The sequence below is a fragment of the Aethalodelphis obliquidens genome, unplaced genomic scaffold (genome assembly GCF_003676395.1).
Source record: "Aethalodelphis obliquidens isolate GAN/ISIS:26980383/991018 unplaced genomic scaffold, ASM367639v1 scaffold53, whole genome shotgun sequence".
Lineage (NCBI taxonomy): Eukaryota > Metazoa > Chordata > Mammalia > Artiodactyla > Delphinidae > Aethalodelphis > Aethalodelphis obliquidens.
In genome coordinates this window covers 9,904,399-9,920,241 of record NW_020837997.1, presented here as the reverse complement: position 1 = coordinate 9,920,241, position 15,843 = coordinate 9,904,399, and the positions used below count along the sequence as shown (strand labels likewise).

The 15,843-nt window shown below is 47.4% G+C and overlaps 1 protein-coding gene across 1 annotated transcript in view; it reads left to right on the top strand.

The window, feature by feature from the left end:
• The window catches only part of ACSBG2 (acyl-CoA synthetase bubblegum family member 2), a 67,193-nt gene that overhangs the window by 41,688 nt on the left and 9,662 nt on the right, over window positions 1–15,843 (top strand). The window contains exons 6-8 of the mRNA XM_027085353.1: window positions 1,889–1,975; window positions 6,702–6,851; window positions 11,542–11,718. Coding sequence (XP_026941154.1) covers window positions 1,889–1,975; window positions 6,702–6,851; window positions 11,542–11,718 — 414 coding nt within the window. The remainder of the gene's footprint in view (window positions 1–1,888; window positions 1,976–6,701; window positions 6,852–11,541; window positions 11,719–15,843) is intronic.

The following is a 15,843-nucleotide window of genomic DNA, read 5'->3' as shown; positions in this document are numbered from 1 at the left end:
TGCGTTTACCCCATTACGTCCTAGGTTTTACGTTGGAAGGTTAGGGGGCAATTTTCCTTTGCTTTGCAGTGACTTTTTGCGCACAGTGAAATCTGACCCTCTCTTATTCCTTTTTTTTTTTTTTACCCCCCTTGTGTTATCTTTGTAATGTTGCAAGAAACGTTTCCAATGACTTGTGTTTGAATGAGCTGCAGTTGCCTGAACCAGCTTTGGGCAGAAGGATCCTGAGGGGAGGGGAGTCCTTGGGAGGGGTGAGCCTCGATGGCCAGATTCACGGCTCACCCCAAGAGCCACTGCACCGGGTAGCTTGTGGGATCTGAGTTCCCCAACCAGGGATCGAACCCGGGACCCCAGCAGTGGAAGCGCAGAGTCCTAACCACTGGACCACCAAGGAATTCCTGTGACTGTTTCTTTAACACCATATTTCATCTTTCCTGCGTTACTTTTTGCTATTTCTCGAGTGGAGATGTCTCGCCGTGGGTGGCATCCTCTGAACGCCGTGGGCCACGTGTTTCCCCACATTTTAACTTCTCTGAAATCAGGGCACATTTGCCAGCCTCAATGGAATCCAGCCAGACTCGGGGAAACAGGATATTTCGTGCCACCAGGCCTCCTTCGACACCTAATTCCTGAGCTGGTTCAGTGAGGACGGACGTCCACTTTCTGAAATTGCTTTCTGAAGGCATGCTTCTTTGGTCCCTGGTACTCACGTCATGCCCTGTCTGTCCTGCTCGCAGCAGAACACACTGCGGGGTGGGTGACGGGTGGGGCCCTTCTCCTTCTTGCCGTGAATACTGGTTTCCGATTTGGGTTTTTCCACCGTTAGAAGAGGTCACGTGCCCCATCCTTTCCCCTGCAGCCACCTCATTGCTATGGCTTCTTGTCCTTGTTCTGGTATATTCAACCTCACATGCATGAATTATTTCCATCTCTTAGTTTCATCAAAGATGCAGTTTGTGGGAGATTTCTTGTTCTGGTTCCTCTGCATGGAAGATTCAAAGCCAGGCTTCTGATACTCTCCTCCCAAACTGGACATTCAGCTCCACTTGGAAATCTTTGATTCTGGGGGACGGTCACGGCTCATAACCCTCCAGTGCTTCCCTTCTTCCTTTAGAATAAACTGCAAACTCCTGCTCTCACCTCCAAGGCATGGCCTACCTGGCCCTTCCACCGCTTCCTGAATCCTCCCCCGGCCTTCTCCCTTCCATCCCCATTCCAGCCAGCCTGGACTTTTTATATCCCTCCAACATCCCGGCTACTACCTGCTTCAGGCTTTTTGGATGTCTGTTTCTTCTCTCTCTGGAAAACTCTTGTCCAGCTGTTACAAGCACTTCTGGCATCTTTTCTCTCCAGGTCGTGCCAGAGACTTGGTTGTAAGGAGCGTACTGGATGTTGGAAATGACTTCTTCACTGGATTGGCTAGAAATGTCATACAGGCACACTCTTTCCTTTGCACAAACAGGGGGGCAAGAATCCCACAGGCCTGGGTACCTGAACCTTACAGGTCTAGGTTTAGGTAGAGAGCTCTGAACCCCCGCCAGTTCCAGCCACCTTCATGGAGGATTTCTGTAGCCCTGCTCCAACCAGAAGGTTAGCTGGATCTTGGCCGTGGAGCATAAGGTGCCAGGAGACAAAGGGCCGGGAGGGCCTCCTTCGACTCACCAACCCAAACCACAGCTCTGTACAGCAGAATTCAGGAGGCTGTTGCCCTTAACCCTCTGTGATGGTTGCAGTCTACTGATACCGACCTGTCAGTCAAGACAAAGAGCAAAAGTTTTACTGCATGGGCAGGGGGAGGGAAAGAGGCTGAGGTCCCTGAGGGAGAGCGCTTAGAATGCGCTCTTCCAGGGCCCCGTTACCATGAGGTCCGTACACAACTGTTTTTCAGATTCCAAAGACCAAGATGGAGACCCTAAAAGCAATCGTTCAGTACAGGCTGCCAGTGAAGGAGAGCAAATGTAACAACCTGTACTCTGTAAGTGTGAGAGGGGGCACTGAGCAAAGGGGAGGGCACAGCCTTGAAAGGGAAGGAGGGCACTCCCAAAGTAAGTGGGTGGTGACCAAGGGAGAGGGTGAGGCCAAACCAGGGAAGTGGGCAGGGGCTCACAAAGGAAGTGGGCGGTGAGAAAAGGAGAGGGCGGGGCCTCACCAGGAAAGTGGGCGGGAACTCTCAAAGGAAGTGGGTGGTGAGGAAAGGGGAGGGCGGGGCCAAACCAGGGAAGTGGGCGGGAACTCTCAAAGGAAGTGGGTGGTGAGCAAGGGAGAGGAAGGGGCCTCACAAGGGAAGGGGGTGAGGCTTTTGAGATAATTTTTTTCTGGCATGAAGGTTCTGATTTACCAGAAGGCGTCTGTTCTGGTTATTTATTGCTGTGTAACAAATCGCCCCCAAAATTGGTGGCCTAAGACAATACCAATCATTTTATTATTAGTTGCTTTTCAGACCATTAGGGTAACTGAAAAAATACTGCATCACTGAAAATTAGATGTGCTGGAACTCACAACATTAAGTTTAAATATTTAATTTGTATTCAAACCAGAACTTATTATAAATTTACTTTCCTGGTTTTCACAGATGCAAAGTCATCAACATTTTTATTAAAACCATTAGCCAGTTTTAATATATACAAATAGGGATATAGGGGTGCACATTTCTGCAACGGCTCGGACCAACAGCACTGCTGGAGCCTTTTTTAAACTTTTGATGTTTCATTCATAATGAATTTGCTCTGCTTTGATAGTGACTTTTAAATTATTGCATTAAAGTACTATTTATCCTGATTACAAGCTTTTTTCTTTTTTCCGCATCCGCTAAAATTTTGCACTCAAGGAGAAGCCCCTGGTCCTCACTCTGGTCCCAACCCTACAGCTGGGGCTCCTCCAGCACATTTCCCTGTCTCTCTGTGGTGTCTCCATATGCTGTCTCCGGCATGATGACTTCAGGACCTCTGGACTTATTGGTGGCTCAGATCTCCAGAGAGAATGTTTTGAGGGAGAGAAATATCCAGGTGGAAGCTGTCCTGCCTTTAACGACCTATTCTTGGAAGTAACACACTGCCCAGCAAGGCCAAGCTGCATGAGGGCCCAGACTTCAGCTCTTACTGAGGGAGGGGCGGGGCCCCTGAAGAGTGGGTGACACCGTAAATGTTGTCGCAGTCATTTTTTGGCAAATTCACTCTGCCTCAGGGTCTTCTAGAGTCAGAAAATGCTTGGGTGCAAGCAACAGAAACCCACTTAAGCCAAAGGAGGGGGTTTGGGTTTTGCTTTTTTTTGTTTGTTTGGTTTTTAAATTTATTTATTTATTGATTTATTTTTGGCTGTGTTGGGTCTTCGTTTCTGTGCGAGGGCTTTCTCCAGTTGCGGCGAGCGGGGGCCACTCTTCATCGTGGTGCGCGCGGGCCTCTCACTGTCACGGCCTCTCTTGTTGCGGAGCACAGGCTCCGGACGTGCAGGCTCAGCGGCCATGGCTCACGGGCCCAGTTGCTCCGCGGCATGTGGGATCCTCCCAGACCAGGGCTCGAACCCGTGTCCCCTGCATTGGCAGGCAGATTCTCAACCACTGCGCCACCAGGGAAGCCCTGGGTTTTGTTTTTAAGGATACAATGAGTTAACTCACAGAAGTCAGGGCAGGAGGTCTGTGAGGGGCCAGGAGGAGCCGCTGTTAGGCCAGCAAACCCATGTCCCAAATCAGAAGTCCTAAAATGTCATGGAGTTTATTTGGTTTGCCCTCCACGCAAACGGGAGGAAAGATGTCAATGATCCTTTCTGGCCAAAACACTCACCAGCTCGTGCACCTTTCAGAAAACATTTAAATGTTAAGACTAGGACAATGCCTAATTAAGTAAGACAACCGATCAGAATTACAGACCTTTCAGAGGTTAAAAATGACCAACACAGAAACAATATCTTAAGCCTGGATAAGTTAAATCAACTCATTTGTTAGAAACAGTATTTACAGCAGGGTTTCTCAGCCTTGTTGGACATTTGGGGTGGATAATTCTTCATCGTGGGGGCCATCCTGTGCATTGTAAGATGTTGAGCGACATCCCTGGCCTCCACCTACTAGATGCCAATAGCACCCTCCCAGTTGAAACAATCAAAACTATCCTCAGACACTGCCTAAGTCCCCTCGGGGGCAAAATCACCCCTGGTTAAGGACAATGATTTATAGGGAAGAGTTCTGTGACACAGATTAGTATCTACTTCTCTGCAAGGGTGAGTAGGACCTACCGTTTTTAGGTTCAGTTTAGGAAGACATTCATTACAACTAAGAGAAAAAGAAAGCGCCTGGGAAATCAGAAGGTGAAATTTGGGGGCAGGGGGATGGCAGAATAAGACAATTAACTGGGTAGGTTACGATGCCTGGGATGGGACTCGGGACCAATTCCAGATTGCCAAGAGAGAGGACTGGATTGGACAGGACTGGGTCTGGGGTCTACCTAATCCAATCACTTGTGGCCATGGGAGAATGAGGTCTTCACCAGCAATTAGGGGAGCATCCTTTGCGGGGGAGGGCTTGAGGCATCTCTCAGAGAAAGGACAGGGTCCTGCAAAAGGCTTCTGTGTGCTGCTCCTCTCACCATCACCCTACCCTGTTAGAGATGGTCTGGGTAAAGGTTCTTCCCTTGCAGATGGGGCCAGCATTGCCCTGGCAGGCTACAGGCAATACTGGCCATTTCTGGAGGACCTGGAGTGCCCTCTGTCTTGCAGACAGGACATTACCCTCAACCAGGGCCTCACTAGGGGCTCAGAGGTAGAATTTTTGCAGGTCCCAGGTGAAATTTGGTTCACACAGCCCAACAGTTCCTTCTGAGGCACCAAATTCTAAGCTAATTAAGAGCACAGGCTCTGGAGTCAGACAGTCTTGGGTTAGAATGATAGCTCCTCTGTCTACCTGCTGTGTGACCCTGGGCAGGTAACTTACCACCTCTGAGCCTCAGCTCCTTCATCTGCCATAGGGAGATGATGTATCTCTTATCAGTAAGGATGTCTTTGGTTGCAAGTGACAAAAGCCTAACACCAAATGGCTTAAGCGTAAAAGACCATTTATTGGCTCATAGCCACAACCTAGGGTGTGGATTTCAGGCACGGCTGGAACCAGGGGCTCAAATAATGTGACCGAGACTCCATTTTGCTCTCTTCATATCTTGGCTCCATGCCAGCCTTGATTCCCCCTAGTCCTGAGATGGTCCAGCAGCTCCTATGGCTACATCTTATTCACGTTCAGATGACGCATTCATGTCCCAGCACTTCCAGCAAAAGCCCCGACCTTCACTGTGATCGGACCACCTGAGGTCACATGCCCAGACCCAGTCTAACCACTGGGGCCCAGGCAGATGGGACCTTCTAGCTTAAACCAATCACAGTGGCCCTCAGCCACATCAATCTGGTAACTAATAAGTTTGAGGTGCTGAGTGGCATCTGGGAAGGCACAGCACAAATAATATTGAACTCTGCTGTTCTGAGCATTTTACATATATTAACCCATTTACTGCTTAAAACAACCCAAGCAGTTGGGTCTTGATGTCATTCCCATTTTACCTATGAGGAAACCGAGGCACCGGTGCTTGAGTAGCCTGCCTGGGAAGTGGAGGAGAAGAAGCAAACGTCTTAGGGCTTTTGTAAGAGGTGCCTTTCCTCCTGCTGGGAATCATGCTTCGGGAGAAGCTGGTGGGGCAAGATCTGACTGGGGAAGGGAACTCCTAGGTGCTGAGGACCCCACTCACACACCCTGAGTCCCCACCCTCCATTTCTTTTGTTTGTTTGTTTTTTGGAGTAGAGTTGCTTTACAATGTTGTGTTAGTTTCTGCTGTACAGTGAAATGTATCAGCTCTACGTAAATATAGATCCCCTCTTCTCTGGATTTCCTTCCCATTTAGGTCACCACAGAGCACTGAGTAGAGTTCCCTGTGCTATACAGCAGGTTCTCATTGGTTATCTGTTTTATACATAGTAGTGTATATATGTCAATCCCAATCTTCCAGTTCATCCCACCCTCCCATTTCCCCCCTTGGCGTCCATACGTTTGTTCTCTACACTGTCTCTGTTTTGGCTTTGCAAATAGGTTCATCTGCACCATTTTTCAAGATTTCACACATATGTGTTAATATATGATATTTGTTTTTCTCTGACTTATTTCACTCTGTGTGACAGTCTCTAGGGCCATTCACAACTCTACAAATGACCCAATTTCGTTCCTTTTTATGGCTGAGTAATATTCCATTGTATATATGTACCACAACTTCTTTATCTATTCCTCTGTTCGTGGACATTTAGGTTGCTTCCATGTCCTGGCTAGTGTAAATAGTGCTGCAATGAACACTGGAGTGTGTGTGTCTTTTTGAATTATGGTTTTCTCAGGGTATATGCCCAGTAGTGGGATTGCTGGGTCATATGGTAGTTCTATTTTTCATTTTTTAAGGAACCTCCATACTGTTCTGCATAGTGGCTGTATCAATTTACATTCCCACCAACAGTGCAAGAGGGTTCCCTTTTCTCCACACCCTCTCCAGCATTTATTGTTTGTAGACTTTTTAATGATGGCCATTCTGACAGGTGTGAGGTGATACCTCATTGTAGTTTTGATTTGCATTTCTCCAATGATTAGCGAAGTTGAGCATCTTTTCATGTGCCTCTTGGCCATCTTCTGTGTCTTCTTTGGAGAAATGTCTACTTAGGTCTTCGCTTGTCTTTTCTTTCCGCAGTGGGATGATTTCATGGAGCTTGGCAACAGCATCCCCGAGTCCCAGCTGGACCAGATCATAAAGAGCCAGAAGGCCAATCAGTGTGCTGTGATCATCTACACGTCTGGGACCGTAGGCTATCCCAAGGGGGTGATGCTTAGCCATGACAACGTAAGTGCTGTCTCTGCCGACAGGGACGAAATTTGCAGCATCCAGGGTCCCGTCACTCCGGGGCAGTGGTCTTCAGGCTAGTTTTGTTCTTGACCCACAGGGGCACAGTGGCGTTTAGGGGCCCAGCACATGGGGGGATCCTTGATCTGTGGGTCATAGAGAGTTATGCAAATGCTTCCAAGGCTGGGGGCAGCATAGTGCAGGGGTTGAGATCAGGGACTCTGGGGCAGACCTGGCTCTGTGATCTTGGGCAGGGCATCTGACACCTCCAAGCCTCAGTTTCCTCATCTGTAAAATGGGTGCAATGGAACAGTCCCTGCCTCATGGGTTGTTTGAGCTCAGAACCGTGTTTGATAAAATAAATACATGAAAGGGCAGTATACACATTGTGTTTCAGAGGTAAAGCAGAAGCTGTTTTAGTTACTTGAGGAAGGCCGTGTGCTTGGGGAAAACTTACTTATGTCTGGGTGGAGTCCAAATCTGATGGTTATTTAGGTCACTGTTAGGAAAGAATAAGGAGAATACATGCTAAAAGATCCTGTTTATGGGGGACATCCCTGGCAGGCCAGTGGTTAGGACTCCGTGCTTCCACTGCTGAGGGCCTGGGTTCAATCCCTAGAAAACGCAAACTTATCTACAGGGACCAAAAGTGGCTGCCTGGGGAGGGCAAGAGAGAGGCATTACAAAGGCGATGGAAATGTCCACCATCTCGATGGTGGTGATGGCTGGCTTCACGGGTGCAGACATAGTCCGTATGTGCCAAATTGTACACTTCAAATGAGGTTCCCTGTATGTCAATTACAGCTCGATAAAGTTGTTGGTTTTTTTTTTTTCCATAAATTTATTTATTTATTTTTGACTGTGTTGGGTCTTTGTTGCTGCATGCAGGTTTTCTTTAGCTGCATCGAGTGGGGGCTACTCTTCATTGTGGTGCGTAGGCTTTTCATTGCGGTGGCTTCTCTTGTTGCGTAGCAAGGGCTCTAGGCACGCAGGCTTCAGTAGTTGTGGCATGCGGGCTCAGTAGCTGTGGCTCTCGGGCTCTAGAGCGCAGGCTCAGTAGTTGTGGCACACTGGCTTAGTTGCTCTGAGGCATGTGGGATCTTCCCGGACCAGGGTTCAAACCCGTGTCCCCTGCATTGGCAGGCAGATTCTTAACCACTGCGCCACCAGGGAAGCCCCGGTGTTTTTTTAAACAACAAGAAAGACAGTGACGGTTCATTTCTGTTGCACACTTACTATGGGGCCAGAGGCCATCCCGAGAATTTTACACTTTGTAAATCCTCACAGCGATTCTATGATTCTATCCGTTCTATCAGGTGGACGCTGTTTCTACAGATGAGAAAACTGAAACCCAGAGAGGTTAAGCTGCTGGGCCCAGGTCACACAGCAAGCAGCATGGCAGGGCCAGGAGCTGAAACCCAGGCAGGCAGGCGCCACAATCCACATTTTCAACTACACTGTAGGTCTATGGGGCTAAGGTGTAAAAATGTCCAAAGATGCAATCGTTACAAATATGTTAAAGCTGGTTGAAGAACAGTACACAGAGCACAACGCAATTTTGTTAAAAACTGAAAAATGGCGGCGAGTGACGTACACGTGTGTAAGTTTTAAAAGCAGGAAAGTGTCTGGCAGGACATGCACCCAACACGCTCCGCTCTGTGAGTCAGAAAGACTGCTAGTTTTTTTTTGTTTTGTTTTTTTTGCGATACGTGGGCCTCTCACTGTTGCAGCCTCTCCCACTGCGGAGCACAGGCTCTGGACGTGCAGGCTCAGAGGCCATGGCTCACGGGCCCAGCCGCTCTGCGGCATGTGGGATCCTCCCGGACCGGGGCACGAACCCGTGTCCCCTGCATCCGCAGGCGGACTCTCAACCACTGCGCCACCAGGGAAGCCCCAAGACTGCTAGTTTTCAAAAGAAGCGTTTCTACTTTATAAGGGCTTTCCCCACCCGCCCAGCTTAACAGCTGGCAGCACACACCGGCCTTCGTACTGGCTGTTCCCTCTACAAGGAATACTATTTCCCAGAGACCCACATGACTTGCTCCTTCACCTCCTCCGGGTCCCTGCTAAAATGTTGCCACCTCTGTGAAGCCCTCCCTGACTTCCACGTTTAAAATAGCAAAGAAAAATAAACCATCCCATTAGCCCCCAAGCCCCATTTGGCTACTGTTTTTTCTTGCACTGCCATATTATACAGTCACGTGTTTATCATGAACAACAGCTCCTTGAGGGCAGGGGCTATCTGTCTGGTTCACTGCTGTGTCTCCAGTGCTTGGTGTACAGGAGGATTCAATCCATTTTGTGGACTGAATGAATGGAGTCTGATGAGGCGCCTACCCAACCCTGGCCAGCGTCCACGCTCCCAGTGGCTTCATGTCTAGTGAGATCATGTCCTCACAGAGGGCAGACAAAAGCCGAGCCCCTGGAGCAAGTCTGCCTGGATCTGCATCCTGGCTCCCCCACTTGCTAACTATGTGACCTGAGAAGATTTCCTTAACTTCTCTGGGCTTCGGTTTGCCCATCTGTAAAATGGAGACAAGAATGGTTGCTACCTCTCAGAGTTGCTATGAAGGTTAAATTATTTCCTATACTGTGTCAGTTAGCTACTGCCGTGTAACAAACCGTTCTAGAACTTAGCAACTTAAAACACCAAGAGTGTGTTATTTCTGGGTCTGGAATTTGGGAAGGGCTTGGCAAAGTGTCTTTTCTGCCCTACAGAGTGTCAGCTGGGGTCACTCAGCTGTATTCAGCTGGTGCCCAGGCTGGGCTGGCAGGTCTAAGCAGGGCTTCACTCACGTATTTCATGGGGCTTGCACTTCCTCAAAGCATGGGGGCATCGAGGCAGTCGAACTTCTCAACGTGGCGCTGGCTCCTCCGAGGGCAAGCATGCCCTGATACGAAGGCAGAAGCTGCAGTCTATTAGGACTCAATGTCAGAAGTTTACACGGTGCTCCACTCTGTGGGTCAAAACCAGTCACTAGACCAGCCCTGTGAAGGGAAAGGAAAACAGACTTCAGCTCTGAATGGCAGGGGTGGCAGAGAATTTGCAGCTGTCTTTAACCTACCACACAGACATAAAATGCTCAGAGCAAAGCCTTGCACATTGGGATTAAAAAATAATCCCTGTCGACTATTATTTTTGAAATCATCATCATCTTTACAGCAGGAAGTCAAAGTTAGTCCCATGTTCTCAACATATGTCAACAGCTCAAAGCTTCTCCCGTTTATAGGGTACTATGCCATGCTGAGATAAACACACTAACCCCTAACAGAAACCCCACAAGGTAAGATGTGTCATTAACCCCTTTCAGAGATTGGGAAACTGAGGCTCAGAGAGGGGAAATGACTTGCATAAGGTCAGAGAGCATAGAAAGGTCTGAGCCAGGATCTGAACCCAGGAGTGTCTAAACCACTGTAAACCACGGTCTACACACACCTAGCCCCTTTTCTCAACAAATGGGCACTGGGTTCCTTGGGTCACTGTGGGTGACAGTGCTTATGGGTACAGACGGAAAATCCCTCCATCCTGAGGCCCAGAGAAAGAAGAGGGACCAATCTTGAGGGCTTACTACAGGGTGAGTGCTTTGCATATTTCATTACACTTAAATGTAACTTTTCTTTCCTCATTCATTCCTCATTCATTCAACAAAAATTTACTGGGCACCTACTATGTGCCGGGAAAACAGACCCAATTTGAGTAAAACAGACCCAATGGTGGCGCTCGGGAAGACAGCCAGGGAATGAACAAATGAAACCACTCAGACTGTGGCAAGTAGTACGTAGCGGATTAGAAAGATGCTGGAAACTTCAGTTCAGGTGATGTGAGACTGCTTCCGTAAGGAAGCGACATTTAACCAGAATATAACATCTTGAGGAGTCAGTTGTGGAGACAGCTAGAGGATGCCCATCCCAGGCAGCGGGAACAGCCCGTGCAAAGGCCCTGAGGCGGGACCTTGCCTGATGTGTTGGAGGAACAGTGCAGAGGCCCGTGTGGCTGCATTAACGAGACGACTGTTTGCCAGAGGCTTATGGCACCAGTAAAAAATATAGATTGCAAAATCATAGGTACGCTAAAACTTTCCATCAACGTATGCACCGGAGAAAGAAAAACATTAACATACTAATTGTTGGGGTATTAATGCCACGGGATTATGGGTGGCCTTTTCGTTTGTTGGACAGTGTTGGTTTTATAGTTTTATGTTGGGCACGAGGAAGCTCTGTGCCCCTTTTACAGATGAGCAAATACAGGCTGCAAAGGATTTTTAAGCACATAGCCCAGGGTCACACAGCTAGTAAATGGTGGAGTCAGGATTTGATTCTGGGACACTTACTGAATCCTTCAGATTTCTGACTATCCCGGATAGACATTCTGACTCTAGGGTCTGTTGCTGGATCCTAGGGCGTCTGGTAATCCCCCAAAGCTTTCCATCGAATTTTACTGCTCCTTCCAGCCTCAGGCAAGTCAGTGAACCTCTCTGTGCTTCTGGTTCCCCATCTGTAAGATGGGAGAATCGCAGTTATCAACCCCAGTGTGTGCAGATGAGGACTAAGGGACTCAATGTTTGTAAAGTACAAGAGCGGTGCCTAAGCAGGTGCTTTGTGTTTGTTAAATAATTGTATTTAAATGGCCCTCGGGCAAGGATGAGGCGCGCTGAAGGGTATTGGATTGTAAGCTCGACGTGTGTTCTAGATCACGTGGACGGCGGGGTCGGTGGCGAGGGACTTCCATCTGGCTTACGCTCCTGAGAAGCAGGAGGTGGTGGTCAGCTACCTTCCTCTCAGCCACATCGCAGCTCAGATGATGGACGTCTGGATACCCATGAAGGTCGGGGCTTTCATCTACTTTGCTCAACCAGATGCACTCAAGGTACTAAGGCTAAGGGCAGCCCGGATATGTGGATGGTTCCTTCAAGTCCCAGATCTGGGGGTTCCTTCTCCATCCTCATCTAACGCTCCCAGTTAGCAGCGTTTGAAACAGTCAGCCACCTTCTTTTAGTTTTTATCTTTATCCAAGTCATGGTATCCATGGTTGTGCAGACTGTACACTGAACAACCTAAGACTAAGATGGGAATGGTATTGAAAGCAGAACGTGTGTGTACGTGTGTAGTTTTTTTTAAGTCAGTATTCCCAACTCCAAAAAGCTCCCCAAACCAAACGTTTTTGGCAGTAAAATCTGACCTACACTGATGGGAAGCTATCTGGAGTCTTCATTTTTATCCCACCTATTGGGAATATGTGTATCTGCAGAAATGTTAACGTGAAGGATTTCAGCTGGCTTGCCAAGACACCGCCGTGGGATTCATATTACAAATGAGATAAGCACCATATTACCTTTCTGAAGGCCGGAGAATCCTCAATTCCAGAACACATCTGGCCCCAAGGGTTTGAGATAAGGGATGTTGGACCTCTTTTGAAAAACAGCAGTGTCCTATCCACCCTCCAGAGGCAAACTCTCCAGAATTTTCAAGAGATTTCTTCCGGCATTCACCTCCAGTTTTTTTAAAAAAATGTAATAATTTTCTTGATTCATGCATTTTTAAATATTATCTCTTACTTTTCCATTGCAGTAGGCAAGGATTTAATCCTCTTACACCCCCATCTTCACTTGCTTCCCCTTTTCCCACCCTCTCAATGAAAAGATTTCTTAGTTAACGGAGCCATGCAGTTTACTACGTGATTACATTGCCTGTCTGGTACAACCTTTTGTTTTCCCCAGAGTTAATAGTTGCCTTTCTTTTCCAATTTGGTGGAAGTTTTCTGTATACCTGTCCGGTTGCTCCATCTCAGCTGTCACATGCTTATCAGGATTTTCCAAATGTTCTGATACCTACTGCATTATTTTCTCCTCCATCCTTCTGCCCTGAGTAGGACTGTTTGTTGTTTTAAGTTGTCCTAGATTGGGCCCCCTAGAAGCAGAACCTGAGATGGGATGGAGGTTTTTGTAATTAATTGAGTAGGATCTCTCAGGTGAAAACTGTAAGGGAGGGAGTGAGGGGAGCAAGATACGGCAAGGGGAGAAGACAGGATGTAAGTTCAGCTGGCGTCTGAGTGGAATTGCCCTTATGCAAACCAATCCCATGGGAATCTCTGAAGCATGAATGGCACCACAGTGGTACTGCTTTGAGGCAAGGGGTCTGGGCTTCTGTACCCCCATCTCAGAGAGTCATTGGCGATAGGCTTATGCACTCATGTGGGTGCGTAACTTCCCAGGCATTTCTGAATAAGGGCAGTTCTCTGAAAAAGAGGGAAGCTGTGGACCATTAGAGGTCTGAAGAGGACATCAACAGTAGCTTCTACAAGCTGTCATGCAGGGATATCCCTTCCTCCCACTCCTGTGCTGAATCCTCTGTTTTCTAAGGTCCTTGTGTTCTTTTTTGGGGGGTTACCTCTTCATTTAGCTGGAGTTCATCTTTGGGAGGTTTTTCATGTTAAGTAAGTGAAAGAATTCTTGTATGTCCTGACCTTGTAGACTTAACAGAGCCAGAAAAGAACTCAGCACTTTCCTCAGCTACATCCTCTGTATTTGCTTACTATGATTGCTGGAACAAATGACCACAAAACTTAGTGGCTTAAAACAACATAAATATATTATGCCACAGTTCTGGAGGTCAGAAGTCTAAAATGGGTCTCAATGGGATAAAACCAAGACATGAGCAGGACTGTGTTCTTTCTGGAAGCTCTTGGGGAGAACTGGTTTCCTTGCCTTTTTTAGCTTCTAGAGGCTGCCTGTGTTCCTTGGCTTGTGGCCTCTTCCTCCATTTTCAAAGCCAGGAGCACATAGCATCTTCAAATCTCTCTCTCTCTCTCACACACACACACACACACACACACACACACACACCCCTCTACCTCTGTTCCCACTGTCACACCTCTCTGATCCTCCTGCCTCCCTCTTATAAGGACCCCTTATGTCATCCAGTGATGACACTGGACCCACCTGGAAAATCCAGGATAATCTCCCCTAGGCTAAGTCTTAGGGCCTTTGTAGTTCCTTCCAGGGGGTTCATTCTCCTGTCCTTCACATGGCTGGCTCCTCCATGTCATTTAGTTCCCTGCTTAAATATCTCCTTGACCCCTTTCGGTCACTCTCACATCCCCCATGCTCAGTATCTGAGACACATTAGACACTCCGTAAATGAATACTTTGTTTTCCGGCTGAAAACATAATGTATACACACTCGCCTACAGGGCCTGAGAAGTTCCCAGTCTCCAATATCCTTATCAACCCCTAGTACTGTCAAAAAAATTTTAAACTGTCAACCAGGAAACGAAGCTGTCTTAACAGTTGTTTTTTTTTTTTTTTTGGCTGCACTGCACGGCACGTGGGATCTTAGTTCCCCCGCCAGGGATCGAACCCGCGCCCCCTGCAGCGCAAGTGCGGAGTCTTAACCACTGGACCCTGGCTTTACATCATAAGTAACTGACAGAATGTTTTCAAAGTGGCTGTGCCATTTTACATTCCCAACCAGAAGTGTACGAGAGGTCCAATTTCTCCACATCCTCACCAACACTTGTTTTTGTTTTTATTATTATTGCCATCCTAGTAGATGCGAAGTGGTATCTCCCATATTAATTTGCATTTCTCGAATGACTAATGGCGGTGAGCAACGCTTCCCGACTTACTGGCCGTGTGTATATCTTCTTTGGAAAAATGCCTGATCAAATTTTTAACCATTAAAAAATCTGGTTGTGTATCCTCTTATTGTTGAATGTTAAGGGTTCTTTATACAAATCCTTTATCAAATATATGATTTGCAAATACTTTCTCCCAGTTCCGTGGCTTGTCTTCTCATTTTCTTACTAGTGTCCTTTGAAAAGACGTGTTTACCTCTAATGAGTGCTGACTCTCCAATTTATTGATTTTTTTTCTTCCATGCTTCTGGTGTCATTTGTAAGAAATCACTGCCTACTCCAAGGTCGCAGAGATTTTCTTCTATGTGTCCTGGAGGGCTTTTAGATTTAACTCTTACTTTTAGGTCTGTGATCCATTTTGAGGTAATTTTTGCGTTTGCCAAGAAGGCGCTAAGTTAGCTAAGCCCTCGTTTCTTTGTTTGTATACAGATATCCTTTCCTGCATTAAATTGCCTTGGCACTTTTATTGAATGTCAATGGATCATAAATGTGAAGATTCACCTCCAGGTTTTCAGTTTTGATCCACTGAACTTTATGTCTATCCTTACACCAAAACTACACTGACTTTATTTTTCTGGCTTTATGGTAGTATGACCACCTTGTCCCTGTTTACCTGGGACTTTCCCGATTTCATAAGTGAAAATCCTACATTCCAGGAACGCCTCCAGTTCTGGGCAAATCAGGACAGTTGATCACCCTACTTTGTAGTAAGTTTCAAAATCAGGTAACAAGCCCTCTGACTTTGTTCTTCTTTTTCAAAATTGCTTTGGTTATTCCAGATCCTCTGCATTTCCATATAAATCTTAAGATCAGCTTGTCAATTTGTATGAAATAGCTTGCCTATTTTTTTTTATTTTTTGCGGTACGCGGGCCTCTCACTGTCGTGGCCTCTCCCGTTGCGGAGCACAGGCTCCGGACGCGCAGGCCCAGCGGCCATGGCTCACGGGCCCAGCCGCTCCGTGGCATGTGGGATCTTCCGGGACCAGGGCGCGAACCCGTGTCCCCTGCATCGGCAGGCGGACTCTCAACCACTGCGCCACCAGGGAAGCCCAGCTTGCCTATTTTCGATAGGGATTACATTGAACCTATAGATCAATTTGGGGGAGAATCGTGCATAATACTCCACTGCATTCTTGGACCACAGTTTCTTTAGCCAATCCCCCATCATTGGCCATGAAGTCTGTTTCCATCCTGTTACAAAATGACGCACAAAGAATATCTCACACGTGCTTCTCTGTGTACCTGATCTTGCATTCAGCTGAATTCTGTCACCCACAGAAGTTGCCAAGTTGCATTTAAAACGTTAATAGTACTCTCACGCTGCCTTCCAAAAATATTTTACCGGTCTGTGCTCTCTAC